The sequence below is a fragment of the Ovis aries genome, chromosome 6 (assembly GCF_016772045.2).
Source record: "Ovis aries strain OAR_USU_Benz2616 breed Rambouillet chromosome 6, ARS-UI_Ramb_v3.0, whole genome shotgun sequence".
NCBI lineage: Eukaryota > Metazoa > Chordata > Mammalia > Artiodactyla > Bovidae > Ovis > Ovis aries.
The window spans coordinates 72,511,459-72,536,538 of NC_056059.1; the positions used below are offsets into that span (position 1 = coordinate 72,511,459).

Genomic DNA, 25,080 nt, shown 5'->3' on the forward strand with positions numbered 1-25,080 from the left:
ACTCTGCTCCGCTCCGCCCCGCCCCTTCTCCGAGCTTCGGAGGCCACTGCTGAAAAGAATTGGCGTTTTGCTGATTGTTCTCATTTCAAATCTCCACTCCAGTCACGTTGGATTTTGGACAGAGTTTGCGAGGACTTTGGAGTTGACCCCCTTGGAGTCGTACCCTTTCATACTTGCCAAGAAACTCTGAGCGAGAAACTTTAATTCGAAGCAACTGGCTCCTCGTTCAACATACGGCTGGCTAGAAAGAGATCGTTTGGAGTTGATGCTGCTGCTGCTAAGTCGCTTCAGTCGTGTCCGACTCTGTGTGACCCGACAGACGGCAGCCCAGCAGGCTCCCGTCCCTGGGATTCTCCAGGCAAGAACACTGGAGTGGGTTGCCATTTCCTTCTCCAATGCAAGAAAGTGAAAGTGAAGTCGCTCAGTCGTGTCCCAACTCCTAGCGACCCCATGGACTGCAGCCTACCAGGCTCCTCCGTCCATGGCATTCTCCAGGCAAGAGTACTGGAGTGGGATGCCATTGCCCTCTCCAATCTTGGGCTAACTGAATATTAATCAACCAGTCAGATGACTGTGTGTGTGAAGTTGCTCAGTCGTGTCCAACTCTTTGCTATCCCGTCGACTGTAGCCTACCAGGCTCCTCCATCCGTGGAATTTTCCAGGCAAGAGTACTGGAGTGGCTTGCCATTTCCTTCTCCAGGGGAATCTTCCTGACCCAGGGATTGAACCCAGGGATGGAACCCAAATCTTCCCCCATTGCAGGCAGACGTTTTACCATCTGATCCACTAAGGAATGCTATTTTTGACAACATCATTAATGTACTAAAATTGCTGTTGCAGATATATATATATATACTTATATAATGTAGGTAGGTATATCATCAATAATATACAAATTCAGGTTGTTTCTCCAGGACAAGATGAGCTCACAGACCTGTATCACTGGGCCAGAGAATTGTAAACTGCAGACAACCTGACTCACAAAACCAGATTAAGAAATGGTGGGACTTCCCTAGTGTCTAGTGGTTGAGAATCTGTCTGCAATGGAGGGAAGGTGGGTTCTATCCCTGGTCAGGGAAGTAAGAGCCCACATGCCATGTAGCAACTAAGCCTGTGTGCCACAACTATAGAGTCTGTGCACAGTGAAAGATCCCTCCTGCCGCAACTAAGACCCAGTGCAGCCAAATAAGTAAATATATTTTAAAAGTTAAAAGATGGTGATTCATCCCAATTTCTTTGTTCTTACCCTTTAAAACATCCCTAACTTAAAGACCAAGATGGGGTGCATCTGACACCTGTCTCCCATGCCCTTGCTTGGCACCCTGCAAATAAATCCTTAACTTGGCTACAAACATCTGCTGTCAAAGAGTTTGGCTTTCTGAAGCACTTTCCCAGTTACAAAATGATCGGGGTTTTGGTTTTGTTTTGTCTAGGGGAAGGACTGAGGAAGCAGCCTGGCATCAACAAATGATGATATAAAGGAATGAGAACACAGTGCTCTTGTGTCCTTAGGCATTGGTGGCAAGAAACTGTAGCAGTAATCGAAGTAAGAGATACCTCCACTTGCCCATGAGTATGTACCACTGGTCTTTTATTTGGTGTGTGTGTGTGTTGGGGGGTGGGGAACAGTGTCAGATGTGTATCTTTGCTTCTATATTTGGCACTGACACCATTATCCACCCAGTGAGTCGGGGAGAAAAAGCCTAGATACCCACCCCCACCCAACTTCTTTTTACCCTGCTGTATGCAGTTAGATCCTCTGTCCTGCTGTCCCCAGTCTCTAGACCACTGCCCAGCTGGCCATGTAACACATTCCAGATTCTTGAATCTCCAATCCAAGAGGTTCTGAATTTGTCATCTAGTGAGGGAGGGGCCTACAATCTGTATTCCTCCCCTGCCTGCCATCTGCATTTTTAAAATGCTAACTTCTGCTCTCTTACTTCAGGTGCTCTTGTTCAGCTTTTCCCTTAAGCCCTTCCAGTCTTTCATGGCTACAGTACGACAATTTAATTATCCTACTGCTACCTGCCAGGGTAATTTAATTCTGATATTAGTGATAGCTTGTTTGAGTTTTTCTTCCCCTTTCAGTCTCTATTTCTTCTGTTGCTTTTGGACTCTTATGTTAGAGGCTTCCACAGGTGTCTGGTAATAATGATTACTTAAAAGTGGGACATTTAAAAGCTGATTGAACGTTCTGAGTCCGTGGCATGTTTTTTGAAAACCAAATGAGAGAAAAGGGCTGCAGAGGTTGGGAGGAGGTCTCAGAATTCAGTATAAAAATTTCCAAGTGCTTGATGTCCTCTAATACAAGGACTCTCTGTTTTACTCTCTCTCAAATAAAAGGGCTTTCAGAGTTAGGCTTTTAGGTTGATGGGTGGTATCATAAGGGTATAATTCATTCCCAAGGGAATTGCCAATCCTTTTAGTTACCCTCTTTATCCTTACTTCCAGAAGCCAGTTTCTCAGATTTTTAGGGCCCTGATGTCTCAGTGGTAGGGAAGAAAAAAAAAATGCACCTGCCAACGCAAGGAGGGTTCAATCCCTGGGTCAGAAAGATCCCCCAGAGAAGGAAATGGCAACCCACTGCATTTACTTGCCTGGTAAATCCCATGGTCAGAGGAACTTGGCAGGCTACAGTCCATGGGGTCCCAAAAGAGTTGGACACAACCTAGCAAAACAAAATGATGTAAATAGTATTGCTTACTGGCTTTGCTCCCTGCTGGTTTAGTCTTTCAGTTCAGTTGCTTAGACGTGTCCAACTCTTTGCGACCCCATGGACTGCAGCACGCCAGGCCTCCCTGTCCATCACCAACTCCTGGAGTTCACCCAAACTCATGTCCATTAAGTCGGTGATGTCAACCAACCATCTCATCCTCTGTCGTCCCCTTCTCCTGCCTTCAATCTTTCCCAGCATCAGGGTCTTTCCCAATGAGTCAGCTCTTCACATCAGGTGGCCAAAGTATTGGAGTTTCAGCTTCAACATCAGTCCTTCCAATGAACACCCGTGACTGATCTCCTTTAGGATGGACTGGTTGGATCTCCTTGCAGTCCAAGGGACTCTCAAGAGTCTTCTCCAACACCATAGTTCAAAAGCATCAATTCTTTGGCGCTCAACTTTCTTTAGAGTCCAACTCTCACATCCATACATGACTACTGGAAAAACCATAGCCTTGACTAGACAGACCTTTGTTGGCAAAGTTATGTCTCTGTTTTTTAATATGCTGTCTAGTTTGGTCATAACTTTGCTTCCAAGGAGTCTGCGTCTTTTATTCATGGCTGCAGTCACCATCTGCAGTGATTTTGGAGCCCCCCAAAATAAAGTCTGCCACTGTTTCCCCTTCTATTTCCCACGAAGTGATAGGACCAGATGCCATGATCTTAGTTTTCTGAATGTTGAACTTTACGCCAACTATCTTCTTTCACTTTCATCAAGAGGCTCTTTAGTTCTTCTTCACTTTCTGCCATAAGAGTGGTGTCATCTGCATATCTGAGCTTTTCCAAATCATCTGAGCCCTTTGCTTTTGGTTTCAGAATTTTGTTATCACTTTCTATCCTTGAGTTTGTGACCCTAAAAAATCCTTTTACTGTCATTTTCAGGGGATCTAAGAGGAAGCAAATGTACAAGACTATGTTTAAGATACCATTTTACCTGATAATCTAGACTGATCATTCTAAAACATCCATCAGAGCAGCCACAGCATTCTTTAAGAAGCTTCAGTGGTCTCATTGCCTACATGGCATTCAGACTCTAGTAAGGCAAGTGAGATAGTTCATTATCTTTCTAGCCTAACCTCTCACAATTAACCACTGCTTCCTCAGCCCACGCTCCACAGTCCCCACACCTGGTACTGTCAGATCCAGCTATAATAAGACTCTAGTTCTGGGAGAAGGCAATGGTAACCCACTCCAGTACACTTGCCTGGCAAATCCCATGGACAGAGGAGCCTGGTAGGCTGCAGTCCATGGGGTCGCTAGGAGTTGGGACACGACTGAGCGACTTCACTTTCACTTTTCACTTTCTTGCATTGGAGAAGGAAATGGCAACCCACCCCAGTGTTCTTGCCTGGAGAATCCCAGGGACGGGGGAGCCTGGTGGGCTGCCGTCTCTGGGGTCGCACAGAGTCGGACATGACTGAAGCGACTTAGCAGCAGCAGCAGCGTAAGTCTTCTGGGTCTGCCAAACCCTTATCAAGTTTCCACACCTGTGCTTCGGCTGGGTCACAGGCTAAAAACCCTTTCTCTCTCCACACTGGCTCGATGAACAGTTACTCCTATTATGGAAACACAGCTTCAACATCGCCTTTCTTCAAACTTTGTTTGAGAATTTAGCTGTCCTCCTCCAACCCCCATCCCATGAACCTAGCATACTGCTGGGAGCAATTGGCCATGGACCCTGAGTGTCCCTGCAAATTCTTACCAAGTATGCAAAGAATACAAGGTACTGACTGCTTAGAGTGCTCTATCTTCAGAGCTGAGGTAATGTCTTCCCCAAGTAGCAGGCTTGCTTCCACTTATTGTAAAAAGAATGAATCCCCCCAAACTTAATACTCTTTTCCTGTAACACTACCCAGTTTGTGTGCAGACATCCATTTGTGTCTACCTTGGTCACCCAGGGGGATTTTGGAGGCTTGGAGAGCCATCAAACGGGATGCTCTGGCCACGAGTAATGAAATTCTCAAGTCTTTAACCCAGGAACCTCATGTGCACTGCCATGAAACAGTAACAGGTTACCTTATTAGCTTTTAAATAGGGCCCAAGCCTAGACCCTTCCCAAACTGTGACTTAACACTTGTGTGACTTAACACTTGTCGTAGAATCTATAGCAGCTGCATTGTTTCCAAGTCTGACCTAATTTAATCCCTCTTGACAGCAGTGACTCATGTGTTTTGCACCTGTTTCCTGAGTATCTTTTTATTCTTCTCCATTTACTACATGGTTCCCATTCCCGATAATCAAATACATACCCCAGTATTTTGGGGATCCTTTGCACATTTATTGGTACATTCTCATTTTACTGTTTCTCTTCACCTACTTCCCAACTCTTCTCTCAGTTGTCAATGTCATTGTTTCTTCTGAAAATAAAAATTATTTCAAAACTAACTTTCAAAGTCCTTGATCCTACCCTGGAGACAAGGTTAGGTTACAGGGCTATAACCTGTAGCATCATAGCCCATAACACGGTTGGGACTGTGTTGTATGATTTATTCTGAGGGAGCTCAGCTGCCCAGTTGAAGGCAGAGGAAAGAGTGACGGGTGGTTGAGTTCATTCAGGCTCGGCACATTTCCCTGGCAACGGAAAAAACTGGGAGGATAAGGGAAGTCAGGCTGTCTGCAAGAGTGAGCCCACTAGAGTTCTCTAGAGAAACAGAACCAGTGGAATAAATGGAGCTTAAGAAACTGGCTCAAAGAATTGTGGGGGCTGGCAAGTTTGCAACCTAGGGCAGACCCAGAGGCCAGAAATTCAGGTTAAGAGTTGATGCTGCAGCCCTGAAACAGCTTGGAAACTGGCAGGGTTTCTAGGGTGCAGGCCCAAGAATTCTAATTCAGGAAACTACAGTCTGTTCTTAAGGCCTCAACTGACTGGATGAGGCCTACCCACACTATGGAGGGCAATCTGCTTTACTCAGTTTACTGATTTAAATGTTTATTACATCTAAAAAATACCTAGACAGGTGTTTCAACAACAACTTGGCACCAGAGCCTAACCTAACTGAAACAAAATTAACCATCACATCTAACATAACCATCAGTGAAGCCAAACAGGCAATTTTCAATGATTGAGGAAGGGTGCAAGGACCAACCCGGGTCTCCTTTGTGTCATCGTTTTCTGTTTGACACAGTGCAGTGAGAAATTCCAAAACAGTTAATTGATTCCTGCCATCCAACCACTGAGCTACATAAGAAGACAATTTCTGCACACAAAAACAAGCTTACATTGCATGCTGCTGTTTACTCTGAAGTGTCTGTGCAGTTCTACTGTTGAGGGGTCTGGATTCTCTCTTTGATCAACATGAGGGCTGTTTTCCTTAGAGAAGTTGACTATACCTACTTGAAACCCAAAGAAAGGCATGAGAAACTCACCTGATGCTCTAGGGCAAGATTCTGAGAGGCAATGATATTAATATGATTAAGTGGATTAAGTTTGTCAAAGCACACTTTGCTAGATTCCAGGGAAATCGAGATAATATCTCTTGCCTGGAGAATCCCAGGGACGGGGGAGCCTGGTGGGTTGCCGTCTATGGAGTCGCACAGAGTCAGACACGACTGAAGCGACTTAGCAGTAGCAGAGATAATATCTAAAATTGGTACAGTAAGTAGTATGAACTAATTATTTAAAACATACAGAGATTAATGACAGAAAAAATATTTAAAATGTGGATGCACTATAGAAGCCTGGAGATGGCCTCTGCTTTCTTCACTTTAACCATATGCATCTATTTTTATTGTTTTTGTTTTTTAGAGGTAGGACCCTGGTGTCTTTATTTTGTGATTTTTTATTTTTTATTTTTTGGCCATGCTGTAAGGAATGCAGGATCATATTTCCTGACCAGGGATTAAACCTGTGCCTGCTGCAGTGGGAGCTCGGAGTCTTAACCACTGAAGACTGATAAGTCCCCTGGTATCCTTATTTTTAAACAGACTGTTTTTAAAGCAGTTTTAGGTTCACAGCAAAACTGAGCAGAAGGTACAGAGTTCCCATGTGCCCCCTGTGCTGGGCTGTGCTTAGTCATATCCAACTCTTTGCGACTCCATGGGCTGTAGCCCACCAGGTTCCTCTGTCTATAGGGATTCTCCATGCAAGAATACTGGAGTGAATTGCCATACCCTCCTCTAGGGGAGCTTCCCAGGGATCGAACCCAGGGGTCTCCTGCATTGCAGGTGGATTCTTTACCAGCTGAGCTACCAGGGAAGCCCCCCATACGCCCCCTACCCCCACATATAATAACCTCCATTGTTATCAATCCCGCCCCGACCCTGAGTGGTCCATCTGATGAACCTACACTGACACATCATTATCACCCAAATTTTCTAGTCTACATTAGGGATCATTCTTGGTGTCATATGCTCTATTCAGTTCAGTTCAGTCGCTCAGTCGTGTCCGACTCTTTGAGACCCCATGGACTACAACACGCCAGGCCTCCCTGTCCATCACCAACTCCCAGAGTTTACCCAAACTCATGTCCATTGAGTTGGTAATGCCATCCAACCATCTCATCCTCTGTCGTCCCCTTCTCCTGCCGTCAATCCCTCCCAGCATCAGGGTCTTCTCCAATGAGTCAGTTCTTCACATCAGGTGGCCAAAGTATTGGGAGTTTCAGCTTCAGCATCAGTCCTTCCAATGAACACTCAGGACTGATTTCCTTTAGGACTGACTGGTTAGATCTCCTTGTAGTCCAAGGGACTCTTAAGAGTCTTCTCCAACACCACTGTTCAAAAGCATCAATTCTTCGGTGCTCAGCTTTCTTTATAGTCCAACTCTCACATCCACACATGTCTACTGGAAAAACCATAGCTTTGACTTGATGGACTTTGTTGGCAAAGTAAAGTAATATATGAGAACCCGATATATTCTATAGGTTTGGACAAATATAAAATGACATTTATTCACCATCATAGTAATACAGAAAATAGTTTGACTATCCTAAAAATTTCCCCTGTGCTTCACCTATTCAACCCTCTCTCCCCACCAAGGCCTGGCAACCACTGATCTTTTTATTGTCTCCATAGTTTTGCCTTTTTGAGAATGTCATATAGTTGGACTCTCATTTATCTACTTTATTTTTATTTTAAAGAGTACTCCATTCCAACAATGCACACAGTTTGAAAATCTAAGCCTCCTCTTCTGTGACACCTTCCCTGTTCTTGCTAGTGTTTCCCAGAACTTGGCCACTATCACAGTGCTTACTCAGCACTGCATTTCTAATTGCTTTATTCACCCCTCCTACTCCATCAGCAGTTTGCCTGGTTCATAAGAGATGTCCTATTATTGAAATGCCTGAGTCAGAGAAGTAAGATATAGGTGAAGCCAAGAACGGATCCTGAGTATGACTGTCACTGTGCTGTTCACCATGATGCACTACCTAAAAATCTCTATTTAGAAAAAGTACACCCACATATTTAAATGTACTCATTACATGTATTTGTCACCAATGCATCACAAGGAATTCACAAAAAGTAGGCTTAGTTTGGTTCACAGTACAGATTCTGTGAAAACATATTTCTCATTTTCTCTGCAGTGTACCATACCTATATAAATTTAAAGCAGCTAAACAACATTTGAGATTACACTGATATAAAACTGTAATTCACAGTTCAGAAACTTGTGAAATAAAAGGTCATGGTAGAGAAAGAGTCAGAAATCTGTAAAAGTACTAAAGTGTCACAGTACCATTTTCTTTTCTAAAAACACCTCAATAAAACCAAAAACTATGGAAAACACAAAAGTCAAATCAGAGATTTTGGTTTAGTACTTTCCCTGAGTCTCTTGTTTTATTTTAAAAAATCAAATGTAAAAAATGTAAGTAAGGCTAGTTTAAAAGCGACACAAAGGTCTCGCCGCCTCCATGGTGCCACAAAGAATACATTTAAGACCAGAAGCTACACACACAATGGTCCCAGGGCGGCATTCAAATGCCAGTGTGCTTGTGTTCCCACCACAGGGTTATGTGGCCACTGCTGCCTGCCACATCTGGGCTTAAAGAGCTGTCAACAGTTTCTCATGCCTGCCATGACACAACATATGAAACTACTGAACGAAGAGAAAAAGACTATGGTTATTAATAAATATTATAATTCTGGGTGGATTTGGACACTATGTACACCATATCAAAGTAATGCACCTAAAAAAACACTTTTATGTTTTAAAAATCTTACATAAGCAAGGGCTGAGGGTAAGTCACCTCAGATGTTAACAGTTAAAAAAAAAAAAACAACCTTAAAAAAAATGCCATTATTTAGATCTCGGTAAAGTAAAACAAGTGTTTAATGCTTGGAATTAGATGAGTACACTAACTGGAAAAAGTTGTTGTCTCCTTGTTCCTTAAAATTGGCCCCTACAGTGTTTCTACTTGATCATCTCATTGCATACACATTTGCAAGTGATCAAGTACTTCATTAAAAGGCATATAATCCAATGAAGGATAAAACGTTTGTTTGGATCTAAAAAAAATGTATCTTTTACTTCAAATGTACTAGGTTACTTCCTGTGCTTCTACCATAAGGGCACTAAATAGTATGGATCATATTAACACTTTCTGGTCAAATGTAGGAAAATTTTTTGCACAGACATCTTTTTACAATCAGGGCATTTCAAAGCTAGGTGGCAAACTATGTCTCCCTTTTGAAATCTTGACTGCAGACCAACAGCCAACATTTCAAAAGCTAATTTACTGTCTTAACATTGGGAGGTGGAATGATGGCTCTAACCACCAAAATAACTGCTAGTTATTGAATTTAATAATATAAACACCTCATCGCACAGGTGAGGAAAGTGAGGCACAAAACGTATTTTTTTTAAGAGAACTCTAGATGATAGATAACTTTGGGGTATAATGGATTCAAGTTTAATTGAATATGATATATTGAATTGTATGATATATAATGAACAATGAACTCACAGGTCCTGTTCGCATCACAACACCTTAGTCTAACCTCTTGCAAACTCTTTAAAGCATGGACCTGGCTTCATTAACCACTTGTCTTTTGACCATTAACCACTTGTCTTCTCTAACCAAGCTAGCTAATGCTTGAGTGAAAAAAACAAAAACAAAAACAAAAAAAACCACATACTGTTGTATTAAATGCAATTAAGCTAAGCTAAGTCACTTCAGTCGTGTCCGACTGTGCGACCCCATAGACGGCAGCCCACCAGGCTCCCCCGTCCCTGGGATTCTGCAGGCAAGAACACTGGAGTGCGTTGCCATTTCCTTCTCCATGAAAATATTCCATAAATGAATTTCAGTAACTCTTAAACATTCCACAAAATTTCCTAACAACCTGTGAGAGTATAATACCTGGCAATCCTCTCTAAAACAGAAATTCACCTATCTGCTACATTACTGCTGATGATCTGAAATGTACATGATCTCTAAAAAATAACAGTACTGAATAAAACTGAAAGGATCATCCAAGTTCCTATGTAATACCAAAGTATTTATCCAGGATTACTGAATAAATCATAGCAATTTGGTATCCTTTTCAGAAAAAAAACTCAGAACTTACAAGCATGTGGCATTTCACACTGTACCAACTGAGTAACAGTAAATGAAGGTATACCCACTACAACTTCTTCACCAGCTTTTGTGTCCTGAAATATGATGTCTGCCCCTGGCAGCTACCATTCCAATTCCACAGGGTATTTTCCAGTCAGACAAGCTGTACAATGATCATTCTTTTCAAAACATTCCAGACCATTCCCATTTTCTTGAATCATAATATCTTCCTTTGTACAATGACCATTGTTTTCAAAACATTCCAGACCATTCCCATTTTCTTGAACCATAATGTCTTGCTTTTTCACTCTCTGTTTTTTCAGTGTTATTCCTTCTTGTACAGATGAAACCAGTCCTTCTACTGACAGATATACAACACTGTTTGCTCCTAAAGGGCGAAAGAGGGGAAAAGGTCATGACACTTCCTTTGGAAAGGAAGAACTGCCTAACAGAGAATAGTTACAAACAGAAAAACATAAGCCAGAATAAAAATGTCTCCTTTAGCCTTTCTTTTTTTTTTTAATTTATTTTTTAAAAATGTCAATTATTTACTTATTTATTGGCCACGTGGCTTCTGGGATCTTAGTTCCTCTACCAGGGACTGAACCTGGGCCCTCAGCAGTAAGAGCTCATAGTCCTAGCCACTAGACTGCTAGGGAATTCTCTCCTTTAGCCTCTCTTTTTAAAAAAAAAAGGAGGGTGGTGGTGGTGGCTGGAGCATCAATAAAACACAGGGTCTTTATTATTTTTTTAAGTTTTAAATTGGAATTTAAGGGATAACATAATTTAAAATAGCACTGGAGAATTTGTGTCTAAAATGGATTCAAAAGGCTTCAGGAGTCCCGGTTCTCATTTAAGCTCAAGGTCATTTACTTTTCCCAGGTCTATATTTTTCATCTATCAGATAAGGGAAATACTAACTATAGCATTTTCATAATATCATTACAATAATATAGATGTGGTCCTGGCAAAGAGTGAGTGTTCACAATGTATCAGTTGGGTAATGTTCAAAATACTTAACTGGTAAGGTACAGACACAACCAGGCATGACCAGTCAAGAGAAACACCAGCCGTAAACAGTGAATGTGGTGGACATACCACACATGGATGAACATGTAGATGATATTTATAGTTTATACCTCACCTGAATTTGAAAGGTAAATGTCTTCCCAGGCTGACCTCCATCTGCAAGTCTTCTGACCTCATTGTTAATGATGAGTCTACACAAGCTTTTCACTTTGATTTGTACTCACATCCAAATTGTTTTACTAGAAATCTGTGGTTAAAGTACTTGTTTTTCTTCTGATCTGAGCTTCGGGAGATGTGAACTGATAACACAGCTCTCTGCTGTGAAAGCCCTTCTTCCTTCTCCTCCAAGCTCACCTGGCCTAGCTCTCTTATCACAGCACTCACTATGGTGTCCATCTACACCAGGCACTCCCACTGTTTGTCTGCTCAACATACATAACATCTTTTAACAAATACCGAACACTGTTTTTCATTAAAAGTGTAAAGATTGATAAGCTTGGATTTTCTGTTAAAAAATGAATAAAGATCAAAGTTTATAGAAATTTTGATACCTACCTAGATAATCTGAAATATGCTCAAATTCTGGTTTATTGGCAATAAGCTCTTCTTTTGTTGGTATGTTTATTCCCATGAAGCATGGATATCTAATTGGTGGTGAAGCTACGCGAATATGTACCTTGGAAAGAAATCATGGCATGTGTTCATTAGTTCGACATTCACTGGAAGAACAATTATGCAAATTCTGTCACTGGCAAATGCAACATAAAATTGTTTTACAGAATGTTTTAAAAACATATGGGCAGCAAAGCACACTACAAAATTTCTTTCAAAATAATAGGTAGAAAAAAATCATGTGATATTACATACAGACCTCCAAGTGTTCAGTCAGAATTACTTTTAGAATTAACTTAAAGAACAACCAAGAATCCTACAGGAGCAGCCCTGTTCTAGACCCTAAAGTGACCTGGGCACGAATTTTGAAATGTTAGCCACTTGTAAAGGGTTCTTTATACAGAGCTGTCCATTGTTTCTTTCTGTCATCTACTGACAAGGATATGTCTTTCTTCTGATCTCTCATTTCTCATTTATTACATTCCTAGGACCATCTTCATTTTTCTCTTCTAACACTTGAAAGGAACTTTTGCCTACCTCTTATTTTACCATTTTATTAGTAAAAAGAAAATAACACCTACCAGGATATAATTTTAAAAAAGAAAGCCTTGCTATTACAAAGAACTATGTTTGTCTACTTTTTTTAATCTATCATTATTTTCTGACTTTTGTCAGGAAAATTTACAAAGCTATAATCAGTGTCCACATTTACTTTTTACCTTTCTTATAACAGCAAAGATTTCCCCATGTTTAGTAGTCTTTATAGTTTTTAATGGTTGCATTGTATTTCATCATACTGATGTATCAATTTACCAAATCATTTCCTGCTGGTAGATATATAAGCTATTTCCAGTTTCTGTATTTATTTCTTATTCTTTTTAGTATGGGTGCTGAACTAACTTTACACTTCTTTGTCTTCATTACATGACTTTCACTGAATTCCAAAGAATATCATAATCATAACTAGTCATTAAAAAAGGCTAGAAATCTTAAGCATAATTATCTTAGACTGTCATATTGCTTTCTATATCATTTTCTTCACAGTGGATTTTATTTCTAAATCTGATCAACTATTAGTAAATGACACATCTCATTTAGTAATATGAATTACTAAAGTATTTAGTTAGAATAAGCTTTGTGATTTGATAATATAACCCACTGTGTCAAATTATTATAGTAGGACTGCTTCTACATCTTCATAAAAAAGTAATCAATATCCTACAAATTTAAAAGTATTCTATTTTGTGATTTGCTAGTTTTAAATTAGGTTTATAAAAATTTTAACATAAAATTTTACCGATTTTTATCATATTATAAATTATTGGTGCTTTAGGATAGGTGTTTTAATATTACTTACCTCTTTTGCACCAGATTCTTTGAGTAACTTGATTATGGGTGAGATGGTATTGCCTCTCACAATTGAATCATCTACAAGAACAATTCTTTTTCCTTTAAAGTTGTCTGACAGTACTCCAAATTTTTTCGCAACACCAAGTTGTCTTAACCTCATGTTTGGCTGAATGAATGTTCTTCCTACATACCGGTTTTTACATAGCACCTCCACGTATGGAAGCCCACACTAACAGAGAAGGAATAAAAGGACAATGAGCAGCACATATATGGAGAACTCAAGGGCCCTGTTTTCTCTGGGTCATGCTTCCATTAGAACATGTATGTAAAAATTTTAAATGCAGTTATAATTTTGAGCTCTCCATCGTCAGATTACAATTTTCTGTCACTAGCTAAACTGTCGGGAAGACAAGGCAAAAAGAAAAATTATCAAAAGTCTTCTACTTAGTGGGGAAACAATTCATTTTACTAGAATTTGTAATGTTTCTTATGTATTGTTATTTCTCTATCTTAGAAGGAAATGCTAAGAATGTGAACACATGACAAAGAATAAATCACTATGAGAAAAATCCACATATTGTATGCATATTATTTCTTTAAAAAGTTCATAAACTGAACTTCCCAACACAATGAATGTTGGGTATTAAACCCCAGAATCACTATAATTATATAATCTACTCAGTTATGAAAAATGCAGTTAAGCATAGTACTAAGAACATTATACAAAATTTTTAAAAATAGCTTTACTACTAACCACACTCAGCAAGAAACAATACACCAGTGGCTTATGAGGGTACTTTATAGTAAGTAAATATTACCACTAAACTCAGTATATAGTATGATGTTATCTTCCTAAAATGAGGGGATCATTCTCCTACTCTTTGGGTGAATTTTTTGTGGATCTACTAAAAAACAGTGCCACTAAATGAAAAGGCTGAAAAATAAGTAACTCTTATAAAGAAACACTGTCTTTCTCCTTACTCATAAATTGATGAGTTTCTCTTTATATACATGAATTTCTAATCCCAGTGCTAAATAAGCAATTCACTGTGTGTTAATGAAGAGAAAATACCTTTGTTGCATAACCAAGAGCAGCAGGTGTAGCGGATTCTGGGACAGTGCTAACCAAATCTGCATCCACGGGGGCTTCAATGGCCAGCTGCTGACCACAACGATATCTTACTGTGTAAACCATCTGGTCTAGAATATTTGGAAAAGGAAATAGATTTTTACTTAGTATAATATAGCCCAGCATATCATTATTGGAAGAAACTAGCTTGTTAGAACTCTATTAGAATTGAGTACCAAAAGAAAAGCAAAACCAAAAAACATTAAAGTGGAAACTCATAAATCAGGGGGAATTCACTCTAAAAAAAAAAAAAAAAAATTAACCTTGGGATTTCCCTAGTGGTCCAGTGGTTAATAATTCAACTTGCAATTCAGGGGACAATGGTTCAATCGCTGGTCAGGGACCTAAGACCCCACATGCTGCAGAGCATCTAAGACCGGGCGCTCTGCAGCCTTCATGCCACAACTAGAGAGCCAGGTTGCTGCAACTACTGAAGCCACAACTAGACAGCCAATGTGCTACAACTACTGAAGCTGGTGTGCTACCCCTAGAGAGTCCATGCACCACCACAAAAGATTCCATGTGACATAATGAAGATCCGAGGGGCCACGACTAGGACCCAAAGCAGCCACATAAATATAAGTAAGTTAATCAGTTAATTAAAAACAATTAACCTTAATACATAGCTAAAAATCATAATCTTTACTCCAAAAAGGAAAAAAATCTGACAGTCAGAGGAACTGTGATCTTTTTACAACATGTAACTGTGCCTTCAAAGCCTTTGGGCCCAAGCACTTTCTTGTTTTAATGAGATAACAGATTTACATCAATATTTAAGAGATATTTTACTTACCTTCAAATATACTATCTGGTCTTGCAAAATAAACATATTCAAAGATACAGAAAGCCATTGCGTTTCCTTCAGACCTTGGTATAATGTCAAGAGTTTGGACTTTATGTCTGGATATTTCCACAATTTCTCCAGGCAAGACTTCACGGTAATATCTTGGGAAACAATGTTAAAGGAGACTTTAAACCAGTCCTTAAGGCTAATTATCTACTATAAAGTGCACAGAGTCCCTTTCCTTATAAAGGAAAAAGGGTTCAGTTTAACATAAAGTCTATTGGCTTAAAAAAAAAAAAGTATTTCTCCAACAGTAATTTCTATAAATCTGCTACCCTACACTTGAATTTAGAATTTTAAAAAATAAAAGTCCTGCATTTTATTGATTTGCAGCAGAATGAAGGTTAAAGAGAACATTTTTATTCTGGCTTAAATTTTTTTGCTCATAACTATTCCTTGTTGAGGAGATTCTTCCTTTCTAAAATAAGTCTCACGGTATTTTGAAAACAAGATCCGAGTTCCAGGATGAGAAGGTACTACTGGCATGTTAGGGTTTCCCTAGTGGTTCTGTGGTAAAGAATCTGCCTGTCAATGCAAGAGACATAGATTCAATCTCTGGGTTAGGAAGATGCCCTGGAGAAGGAAATGGCAATCCCCTCCAGGATTCTTGTCTGGGAAATCCCAAGGACATAGAAGCCTGGTGGGCTACAGTCCATGGGTTCACAGAAGTCAGACATGACTTAGCAACTAAACCAAGACATTAATGTTAGTGCAACTGCTGAGCACAATGTACAAAATAAACTGCATTTAAAAGCATGTGTTCCTGCCGACATCAGAAGCAAAACTTTCATGTAAAAAGTTTTTTAATTGACATGGAAAAGTTGTTACGTTGAATGATACAAAATTTACCTTGCACCGATAGATAAAAAGCTACAAGATTCTGAAGACACCACCCATCCTTCCGTTTCTGATGTTTTTTTTTCTGTAAATCACAAGACAATCAATTAATTCAGTTATTGAATTCAAGAAATTTAAAAGGGGCTACCTATTTCAGGAGAACAGTTAAATACCAATTTTATAAACAAAAGAACTCATACACTATCCATGACTATGACCTTAAGAACTCTTCATTTGACTAGTACCAAAGATAAGATCGCAAGCTTCCTTCAAACAAAATGATTTCATGGCTTGAATAAGACATCTGACAAGTCAAAAAGAAAATCACTGAAATCATACTACACAAATGAAAAGCTGGGCAAAGGATATGAATAGGCCATTCAGGCAGAACCAAACAGGAATGCCCATTAAATATATTAAAAGTGGCTCATCCTCAGAAATATTCAAGGAAATATACTTTAAAAACTAAGTGCCAAGACTTCCCTGGCAGTCCAGTGGTTTAAAAGTCGGTGCTTCCAATTCAAGGAGTACGAGTTCGATTACTGATCAGGGAATTAAGATCCCACGTCCTACCTGGAGTGGCTAAAAAAGAGGAAAAAACTAAGGGCCACTTTTTTCTTTTTTACCTAGCCTTTTTATTCAATAAGTTCCTAATACCTAAAGATTTCAGGGTGTGCCAATAGTAGGACAATGACTTGGAAAAGCATTATGAGATTATTGTATTTCTTTTGAAGTTCATTACCTTTATCATTTATATCAGAAATAGGAATAAGACGACCAATGCATAGAGGACGATTTCCATAGGGATCTCGGACTGCATAAATCACATCTTTGTGCATTATAAGCAGAGAGTATGCTGTGGGTGCTTCCTTCATTAAATTTTTAATCCTGGAATCAATTAAATAATTCAATGAATAATTTTCATTATAAACACATGCAAGACAAAGGTCTCATTATCACAGCTGCAAGCTCAGTCTACTTTTACAATTACCTTGCTACCCAGTCTGGGGTGTCATCTTGTTCCTGAGGAGGGGTATAAGCCAGTAGCTGGGTGATCATTTCACTATCAGAACTTGTTGACAGACCAATACCATGACGCAGAAGCTATTTAGAAAGGAGAAAAGTCATAACCATTAGAGGGGAAGCACCAACTCAACCTTCACCCAATAGCCTGCCATCACAGAAAGAGATCAGATATTGTGTGGATGCTGTTATGAAATCCTGCATTCTACCAAAGGTGAAAGAAAGTGAAAAGTGAAAGTTAAGTCATTCAGTCATGTCCGACTCTTTGCCACCCCATGGACTGTAGCCTACCAGGCTCCTCCTTCCATGGGATTCTCCAGGCAAGAGTACTCAAGTGGGTTGCCACTTCCTTTTCCAGGGGATCTTCCCGACCCAGGGATCAAACCCAGGTCTCCTGCATTCCAGGCAGACGCTTTAACCTCTGAGCCACCAGGGAAGCCCACCAATGGTAGGTATATATATCTAATAATATACTAATAATAGACTGTATATCTACTGCTGGAGGCAATGGGAAGTCTCTGAAGCTTTTCAAACAGGAAAAAAAAAAGTGCTTTAGGAGGTATACAGGAAAGCCTTTGAAAACTAGGTCTGAAGCAATGTAGACCTGCAGTAGGTAGGTAGGGAGGCAGCTGGAGACAGCATGAGGGTTTGGGATTGTGGTTCTAACTTTTTCAGTCCACTCCTGACAAACAGGACACATTCCCATAAGAGTGGCACACTGCAGCAGGGACTTTTAACCAAGGTTTGCTGGTGGTGGTGATGGTGGCTACCTACCATCAGCCCTGATGCAGTGAAATGTGCTGAGATGAAGCTGAGTGCCTGTGTAAGGGGTTAGGTCTAGAAATAATGTACAAGGTATTGTTTGTAATTGAACTTTTGCTGGTGATCTCTAAATAGTGAGTTTTAAAATAATTTTTACTTCATACTTTTGTTTTCATTTGGTAGCAAAAAACTGTATTATCACAATGACAATGCCAGAGCCTAAGAAAAGGGTAGGACAAAGTTCTGGGAATAATTAAATCAATTTTCCAAATCACTATTCCAAAATAATGCATCAGAATCACCTCAGGAGCATATTACACTGCAGATTAAGCCACCTCATTCCCACCTCAGGCTCTGGGGAGAATATCTTAGAATTTGTAATGAGAAACAAGTACTCCAGGTAATTCTGTTACAGTTGTTCTTTGCAATTAGGTAACAGGTGGCAACAACAAGCCAATACACTTTACCAAGATCCGCCATACTTCTTTTCAATAATTTATCACAATCATGAAAAAAGCATTAAAAAAAAAAAACTTACCTTTTTCCTTAAGCGCGCAGCATTAACTAATTCGCCATTATGTGCCACAGCTATTTTTCCATGAAGTGTTTCAACAACAAAGGGCTGGCAATTTTCTAATTCACAGTTTCCTGTAGTGGCATACCTTGTGTGTCCAATTCCAAGATTTGAAGTATATAATTTCTTCAAATTGTCTTCAGTAAATACATGATTTACAAGACCCATTCCCTTGCAAAGTCAAAATAAAAGCTCATCTTAGGGAAAAAAACACTAGTAGCACTTTTATAAGCTTCTGCTCAGACAATTCCAAATTAGAAAATGAAGTTCACTTAATTTCCCTGTGCTTCAGAATTCTAATCTCAAAAAAAAAAAAAAAAAAGACTAACCTAATTGTAAGAACTGTGAAGCGCTAAAATATATATCTGAGGTGGAATTCATATAACAAAATTAATCATGCTTGTTTCGTAAGATTGTTGTTCAGTCACTAAGTTGTGTCTGACTCTTTTGCCACCTCAGGCTCCTCTGTCCATGGAATTTTCCAGGCAAGAATACTGGAATGGGTAGCCAACCCCTTCTCCAGTGGATCTTTCTAACCCAGGAATTGAACCCGAGTCTCCTGCACTGCAGGCAGATTCTTTACCTACTGAGTCACCTGTTTCATAGGATACTTCTTGATAAAACATTGAAGAACAGATGTACTAAGAGGTAACATTTGTCAACTATGATCAACTAAATTATAATTTAAAATTCAAAATATGTTAAAGTATTCAAATAAAGGATAACTTATCTGAGTCAATCTAGCAAATTATCACTGGGAGAGAAATGCACTGTAGAAGAACAAATAAAAACGTTGACCCTTGAACAAAACAGGCTGGGACTGCACAGGTCCACTTATTCATGGATTTTTTTCCCAATAAATATATCAGAAAAAAATTTTTGGAGATTAAAAATGATATAAAAATACAGTAAGCCATGTAGCCTAGAGTAAAAAATTTAAGAAACTGAGTATGTCATGGATGCATAAAATATTTGTAGATACTAATCTATTTTATCATTTATTACCATAAAAATATACAGAAACCTATTACAAAATGTTAATATTTATCAAAACTTATGCACACAAAAAACACAAACCATAACTGGTGCTATTTGCTTTTTCAAGAAATGTAAACAAGCATAAGGGTGCAGTCTTAAGTTACTGCATAAAATGAACTGTAGTCCATACTGCACTACTGAAATTATTTTGGAGCCACCTCCTGTTAATACTGTGGGGAATTCAAGTGTTCCAAGTATCCACTTGAATGCAAGTATGCCATCTGATGTTAATCACCTCTGGGTGAGCCACTCATCTCTACATCAGGTTGCTTATTGCAGTGAAAAGTCTCCTCTCCCAGTTATTGAGTATTTTTCTTCGTGTTTAGCGCAATACTGTAAACCTTGAGTAACACCATGGGACTCATACAAAGTGACACCAGTGACACTGAAAGTGCTCTCAAGAAGTAAAGCCATGACTTTACAAAAAAAAGTTGAATTGCTTGAGGTCTACTGTAGATTGTGGCCTACAGCTGTGGCGGCCCTGCCATTTCAAGATAAATGAATCCAGCATAAAGACCATTGTAAAAAAAAAAAAAAAGAAAGGGAAACACATGAAACCATTGTTGTAGCTATACTAGCTGGCACAAACACTACGTACTTTTTGTGAAACGCTCTTTTATCTCATATTGAAAATGCAGCTCTTAGGTGGGTTCAGGATTGCTATAAGAAAGGCATACGTATTTAATAAGATTTGAGAAAAAGTGTAGTTATTTAAATGATGACAATGCAAAAGGAAGGTGAAGGATCTAAAGCTGGAGAATTAAATGTCAGTGAAGAATGGCTGGAGATTTTTAGGGAGAGGTTTGGCTTAAAAAATATCAAGATTTAAGGCCAGAAAGGATGGACTAACTCTCTGGTTTTATGCAAATGCAGTAGTGTTTATAATTAGGACTGCCCTTAACTACAGGTTTCGAACCCCTGAACCTTGAAGGGAGAGGATAAACAGCAGCTGCTAGTCTTCTAACTCATGACTAAACCATAAAGCCTGCACAACATGAACTCTTTTTCTGGATTGGTACCATTCATTGATGCTTTATTCCTGAAACCAGGAAGTACCCTGCCAGTAAAGCACTGCTTTTTAACGTTCTTTTGATATTGGGCAATGCCCTTGGCTACTCAGAACCCCATAAGTTCATCAGTGTTGAAGCCAAGTGGTTGAAGCGATCTGCTTGTTCCCAAACACAACATCTCTAATTCAGCCTCGATGTCAGGGGATCATAAGGACTTTCTCATTACACATGGTACTCTATGGAACAGACTGTCAGTGCCATGGAAGACAACCCCAACAGAAAGAACAGCCTGAAAGTCTGAAAGAATTACACCACTGAAGATGCCATTGTTGTTACTGAAAAAGCTGTAAAAGCCATCAAGCCTGAGACAATAAATCCATGCAGAGAAAACCATGTCCAGAGGTTGTGCATGACGTCACAGGATTTACGATAGAACTAATCAAGGAAATCATGAAAGAGATTCTGGATATGGCAAAAATTTAAAAATATCTGATGGAGACGAGTGCTTTCGAACCAGTGCCAGGTGATGAGGAAGAAAACATGAAGAAAGCAGTGCCAGAAAACAAACTGACATCAGACAGTCCAGCAGAAGGGTTCTGATTGTTTAAGACTGCTTTTGACTTCTTTTACGATATAGGCCTTTCTATGGGCACTAAGCTAAAGCAAAGGGTAGAAGGATGGTATTGTACAGAAACATGTTTAGAGAAGTAAAAAAGCAAGTGAGTGAGACAGAAATTATGACGTATCCAGCAAGTTACACCCAGTGTGCCTGCCTCTCCTGCCTCCCCTCCCACCTCCACCATCTCCTTCCACACCCGAGACAGCAAAACCAACCTCTCCTCAGCCTACTCATTATGAAGGGTGACTACTAGGATGAAGAACTTTATGATGACCCACTTCAATTTAATGAACAGTGATTAATCATTATATTACACAGTTAATAAAGTTTTCTTATTGTGGATGTGTGAGAGGCTTTGTGTGAAAATCTAATAACTATATGGTGAAAACCATATGGACATTTCTGTGTCAGTACCATGACTGTCACCTAGGCAGTCAATGTGTAGAACAATATGTGCAAGACTGGTGTTAAAGTGGATAGCCCATCCTTACATTGGCATAAAGTAATGATATGTTATAACAATTCACTTATTAGTGTATAGGCTAGGCAACCAAAAAGCAATCATATTGCTATTTCTTTGTTATTGATGCATGAACTGTTATACCCTAAACAGGAATTTTTTCACATTATCTTTTCATTTTCGAGGTCTATGTTAGCAATACGTATACCATCTACAGTGTTCTGTACCAACTTAAGACTATACTAACATAGATACTGACAACTTACATTATAAAAAGTCAACAGAAGCTTATTGTATCAACAAAGACAGTACTGTACTATAATTTCTATTCCTTATGATTTTAATATTTTCTTTTCTCCAGCTTACTTTATTGTAGAACACTATATATAATACATATGACACACAAAATATGTTCCTATACTGTTAAAGGATCAACTATGCTTCTACATACAAATTATTTTTATTCAAAGTCCCCACCCCCACCATATACTAGCTGTCTTCTGACTATTGTTACTTTTATCATCAACGCTTGTCAATGTTTAAATATACCTTGTGTGTTTTGAATGTGGGTATCGAATTTCCATCACTGGTCACAATACCAGCACTCTCCTGACCCCTGTGAATATAAAAAGGTGTCAAACTGTTAAATTTACCCCATTGATACATTTCTTAATGAATCTTATGGAACATACTTTTCTCAATCACATCCACGAACTCAGTCTGACAACACATTAAATGCTACTTCTACTCATGATGATGACAATGATTAGAAGAGCAGATCAGACTGAGTTATGACTAATAAGCCAGGCACTGTCTTAAGCATGCATATGAATGATCCAATTTATTAGGCTTTCAAAACAGTCCAACGGAATTAGTAACTATGATTACTATTCACACTTTATAGATAAGGACAACACTAGAGAAACAAAGTTAACTCATCCAGTATCACACAGAGAATGGCAGCATGGCCAAGATTAGGACACAGACAACCTGACTTCAGACCTCGTGCTTGTAACCTCTGTAATAGGTGACCTCTAAATAAGGTTGAGTATGTAGATATAAAAGCCCCCAATAAAATAGCAGGTAAAATGTTTGTGGGTACTGGAATCATAAAATTTGTTTGTTTTGCTTTTTTGCACTTCCCAAGTTTCTTCTGACATATAACTACCTCTTTTTTCATCAGAAAACAAATGCTGCTTCAAAAAGCCCTAAGCTGATCAGGCACTCTGTATCTCATTTCCTGACTTAGTGCTATTAGGTGAGGATACAGAGAAAGCCAGAAGCTAGGTTTCTAGCTCAGTAGGGTAACACACTGGTAAGACTTTAAAGGATCTGCACCACAGTGGAGTATAAACTCAAAAGATAAACTAAAAGCTCCACTGCTTAACAATTTTTAGTAGTTCTGAACAAGTGCCATAAATACTAGATGTTTGTTAACAAATTTTTGTTCCAAAAAATATGTATCAGTGTAGAAATAAAAAATAAATCTCTACTATATATGTATATATATACATTAACAATTACTAACATGATTTATTTGGTAGAAAGGATCTTTTCTAAAATTATAATAGGCATTTGAATGACAAGAGAAACTACAACATTAAATGCATTTGCAACGTAAAAATCTAGAAAATTAAAAGTGAAGTAATTTTGCTAAATTACCAATGCATTAAATACTATGAACTATTATGCTGAAAACAGACATACATAATACTATACATCCTATACAACTGAATAATTTGTGACTTAAGATTAATTTATTTGGTGAAATCATGTGGTCTTTGGTTAACCAATGTCAGAAGAACTAAGTGATTCATATCAGAGGGGAAAAAATAACCTTAGTCACAAACCTTTGTGGCAGAAAGAACCTCTGCCAACCATTTCCAAAACAAACAAGCAAAAAAATCAACAATGGTATAGTAAATTAGAAATAAACAAACACTAAAAAGGTTTTCTTTCCCTTTTGTCTCAAGGGTAATTTGTTCTTTAAAGCTGAAATGAGTAACCTTAGGGATCTTTTAGGTCCAGGCTTCTTTAATCAGGAAGCCTGCTTATTTGGCAGTTTCTCAAGTTACTCCCCTAGGGCAGCTTGAACCAGTTAAACTAGATCCTTTCAGCTCTTCACAGCTTATTGACAACCAGCCGTCTGGTTTCCTAGGAAACAAAACCTTGGCTAGAAATAGTGAATCATTTCCAGGTCACTTTCAACATGGAGAGTGGAGCAGGAAAGCACTGGACTGAGGAAGAGGTTAAAGCTTTGCTAAGTGTCTGGGCAGAAAAAAATATACGAAAACAACTTTATGGAACACTGAGAAATAAAGGAATATTTATTTACATTGCTAAAAGGCTGCGAGCACTAGGAGTATACAGAGATTGGAAACAGTGCCGGGCAAAGTACAAAAATCTGAAATATGAATACAGAACAGTTAAATATGCCCACAACTCTGGAGACAGCTCTAAAACTATGAAGTTCTTCCATGATTTGGATGCCATCCTGCAGTATGAATCTGCCACACCATTAACAGAGGAAGATGCAAATGACAGGTGCCTGGCAACGCTGAGCCCAAGTACAGCCCCAGTGACCACTGAAGGTAAAAAGAAAAAGTACCATTCTTTTGTTTTTACCTAACAAACCGTAAGAGAACCAGACTTCTGAGTCCATATGATAAATATAGCCTGAAATAGCAAGGTTGAGAAAAACAACTGACCTGTATGTATATGCTATTTTGCACAAGGTAAAAATTAATTTTAAAAAATAATTGAAATAATGCCACTGTTCAAAAGATGTGTAAAATAAAAAACAAACACACTAAAATGGTACCAACTATTAATGCCAACTGCTCCTTACTCATGTCTGATATGGTTTTTGGAAAATGGATTGGGTTCTGAAAGTATTTTTAATCTTAATTTTATGAGTACTGAAAAAAATATGTATGTATTGCTCAACTGCTGTTTTCCCAGCGCCAAAATAAGACAGAACTTTCTGCTCTATATTAATGTTCCCACTTTCCTAAATTTATAAACAAAAGCACTAAAATACTAGTAACTGATAAAAATGTCATTAGTAGTTTGGAAGAACATCTCCGTTTTAACAGAAAGTAAAACAAATAGATTTGATAGGTTAAATTATTTATGATTAAATGATTTAAATACTGACATACCTTGAGGATATTGTGTATTGGGTTCTAGATCTCTGCAATAAAGCAAATATCCCAACAAAGCCAAGTCATACAAACTTTTTGGACAAGGAAGCCTGGCGTACTGCAGTCCATGGGGTTGCAAAGAGTCGGACATGACTGAGAGATTGAACTGAACTGAGTGCATATAAAATTTATATTACACTATACTGTAGTCTAAAAAATTGCACATGCCTTAATTAAAACATACTTCAATGCTACAAAACACTAACCATCATTTGAGCTAACAGTGAGTTGTAGTAGCTTTCATTAAAAAAAAAAAATTTATTCATTTATTTTGGCTGCACCAGGTCTTATTTGCTGCACTCATTATCTTTGATAGCTGCAGCATGTGAACTCTTAGTTTCGGCAAATGGGATCTAGTTCTCTGACCTGGGGTAGAACT

At 38.7% G+C, this 25,080-nt stretch overlaps 2 protein-coding genes across 19 annotated transcripts in view; one reads left to right on the plus strand and one right to left on the minus strand.

Moving 5' to 3' along the window:
- Positions 1-15: 15 nt before the first annotated feature.
- Positions 16-25,080, plus strand: part of PAICS (phosphoribosylaminoimidazole carboxylase and phosphoribosylaminoimidazolesuccinocarboxamide synthase) — a 67,522-nt gene continuing 42,457 nt past the window's right edge. For 6 of the 16 annotated variants that reach the window (XM_060417130.1, XM_027971014.2, XM_042251425.1 and 3 more), the window contains exon 1: positions 23,694-24,089. In XM_060417130.1, coding sequence (XP_060273113.1) covers positions 23,708-24,089 — 382 coding nt within the window. In that variant the 5' untranslated portion in view covers positions 23,694-23,707. Of the gene's footprint in view, positions 663-1,433; positions 1,574-17,288; positions 17,484-23,693; positions 24,090-25,080 lie in introns of those variants that run through there. The other 10 variants (XM_060417133.1, XM_042251427.2, XM_060417135.1 and 7 more) reach the window with 4 other exon arrangements.
- The window catches only part of PPAT (phosphoribosyl pyrophosphate amidotransferase), a 38,565-nt gene continuing 21,602 nt past the window's right edge, over positions 8,118-25,080 (minus strand). The window contains exons 2-11 of one of the 3 annotated variants that reach the window (XM_012180010.4): positions 22,048-22,114; positions 18,336-18,542; positions 17,004-17,116; positions 16,755-16,900; positions 16,025-16,097; positions 15,125-15,276; positions 14,275-14,402; positions 13,210-13,431; positions 11,796-11,916; positions 8,118-10,599 (exon numbers count right to left, since the gene is read on the minus strand). In XM_012180010.4, the coding sequence (XP_012035400.1) occupies positions 10,334-10,599; positions 11,796-11,916; positions 13,210-13,431; positions 14,275-14,402; positions 15,125-15,276; positions 16,025-16,097; positions 16,755-16,900; positions 17,004-17,116; positions 18,336-18,542; positions 22,048-22,114 (1,495 nt within the window). In that variant the 3' untranslated portion in view covers positions 8,118-10,333. The remainder of the gene's footprint in view (positions 10,600-11,795; positions 11,917-13,209; positions 13,432-14,274; positions 14,403-15,124; positions 15,277-16,024; positions 16,098-16,754; positions 16,901-17,003; positions 17,117-18,335; positions 18,543-22,047; positions 22,115-25,080) is intronic. The other 2 variants (XM_042251429.1, XM_042251430.1) reach the window with 2 other exon arrangements.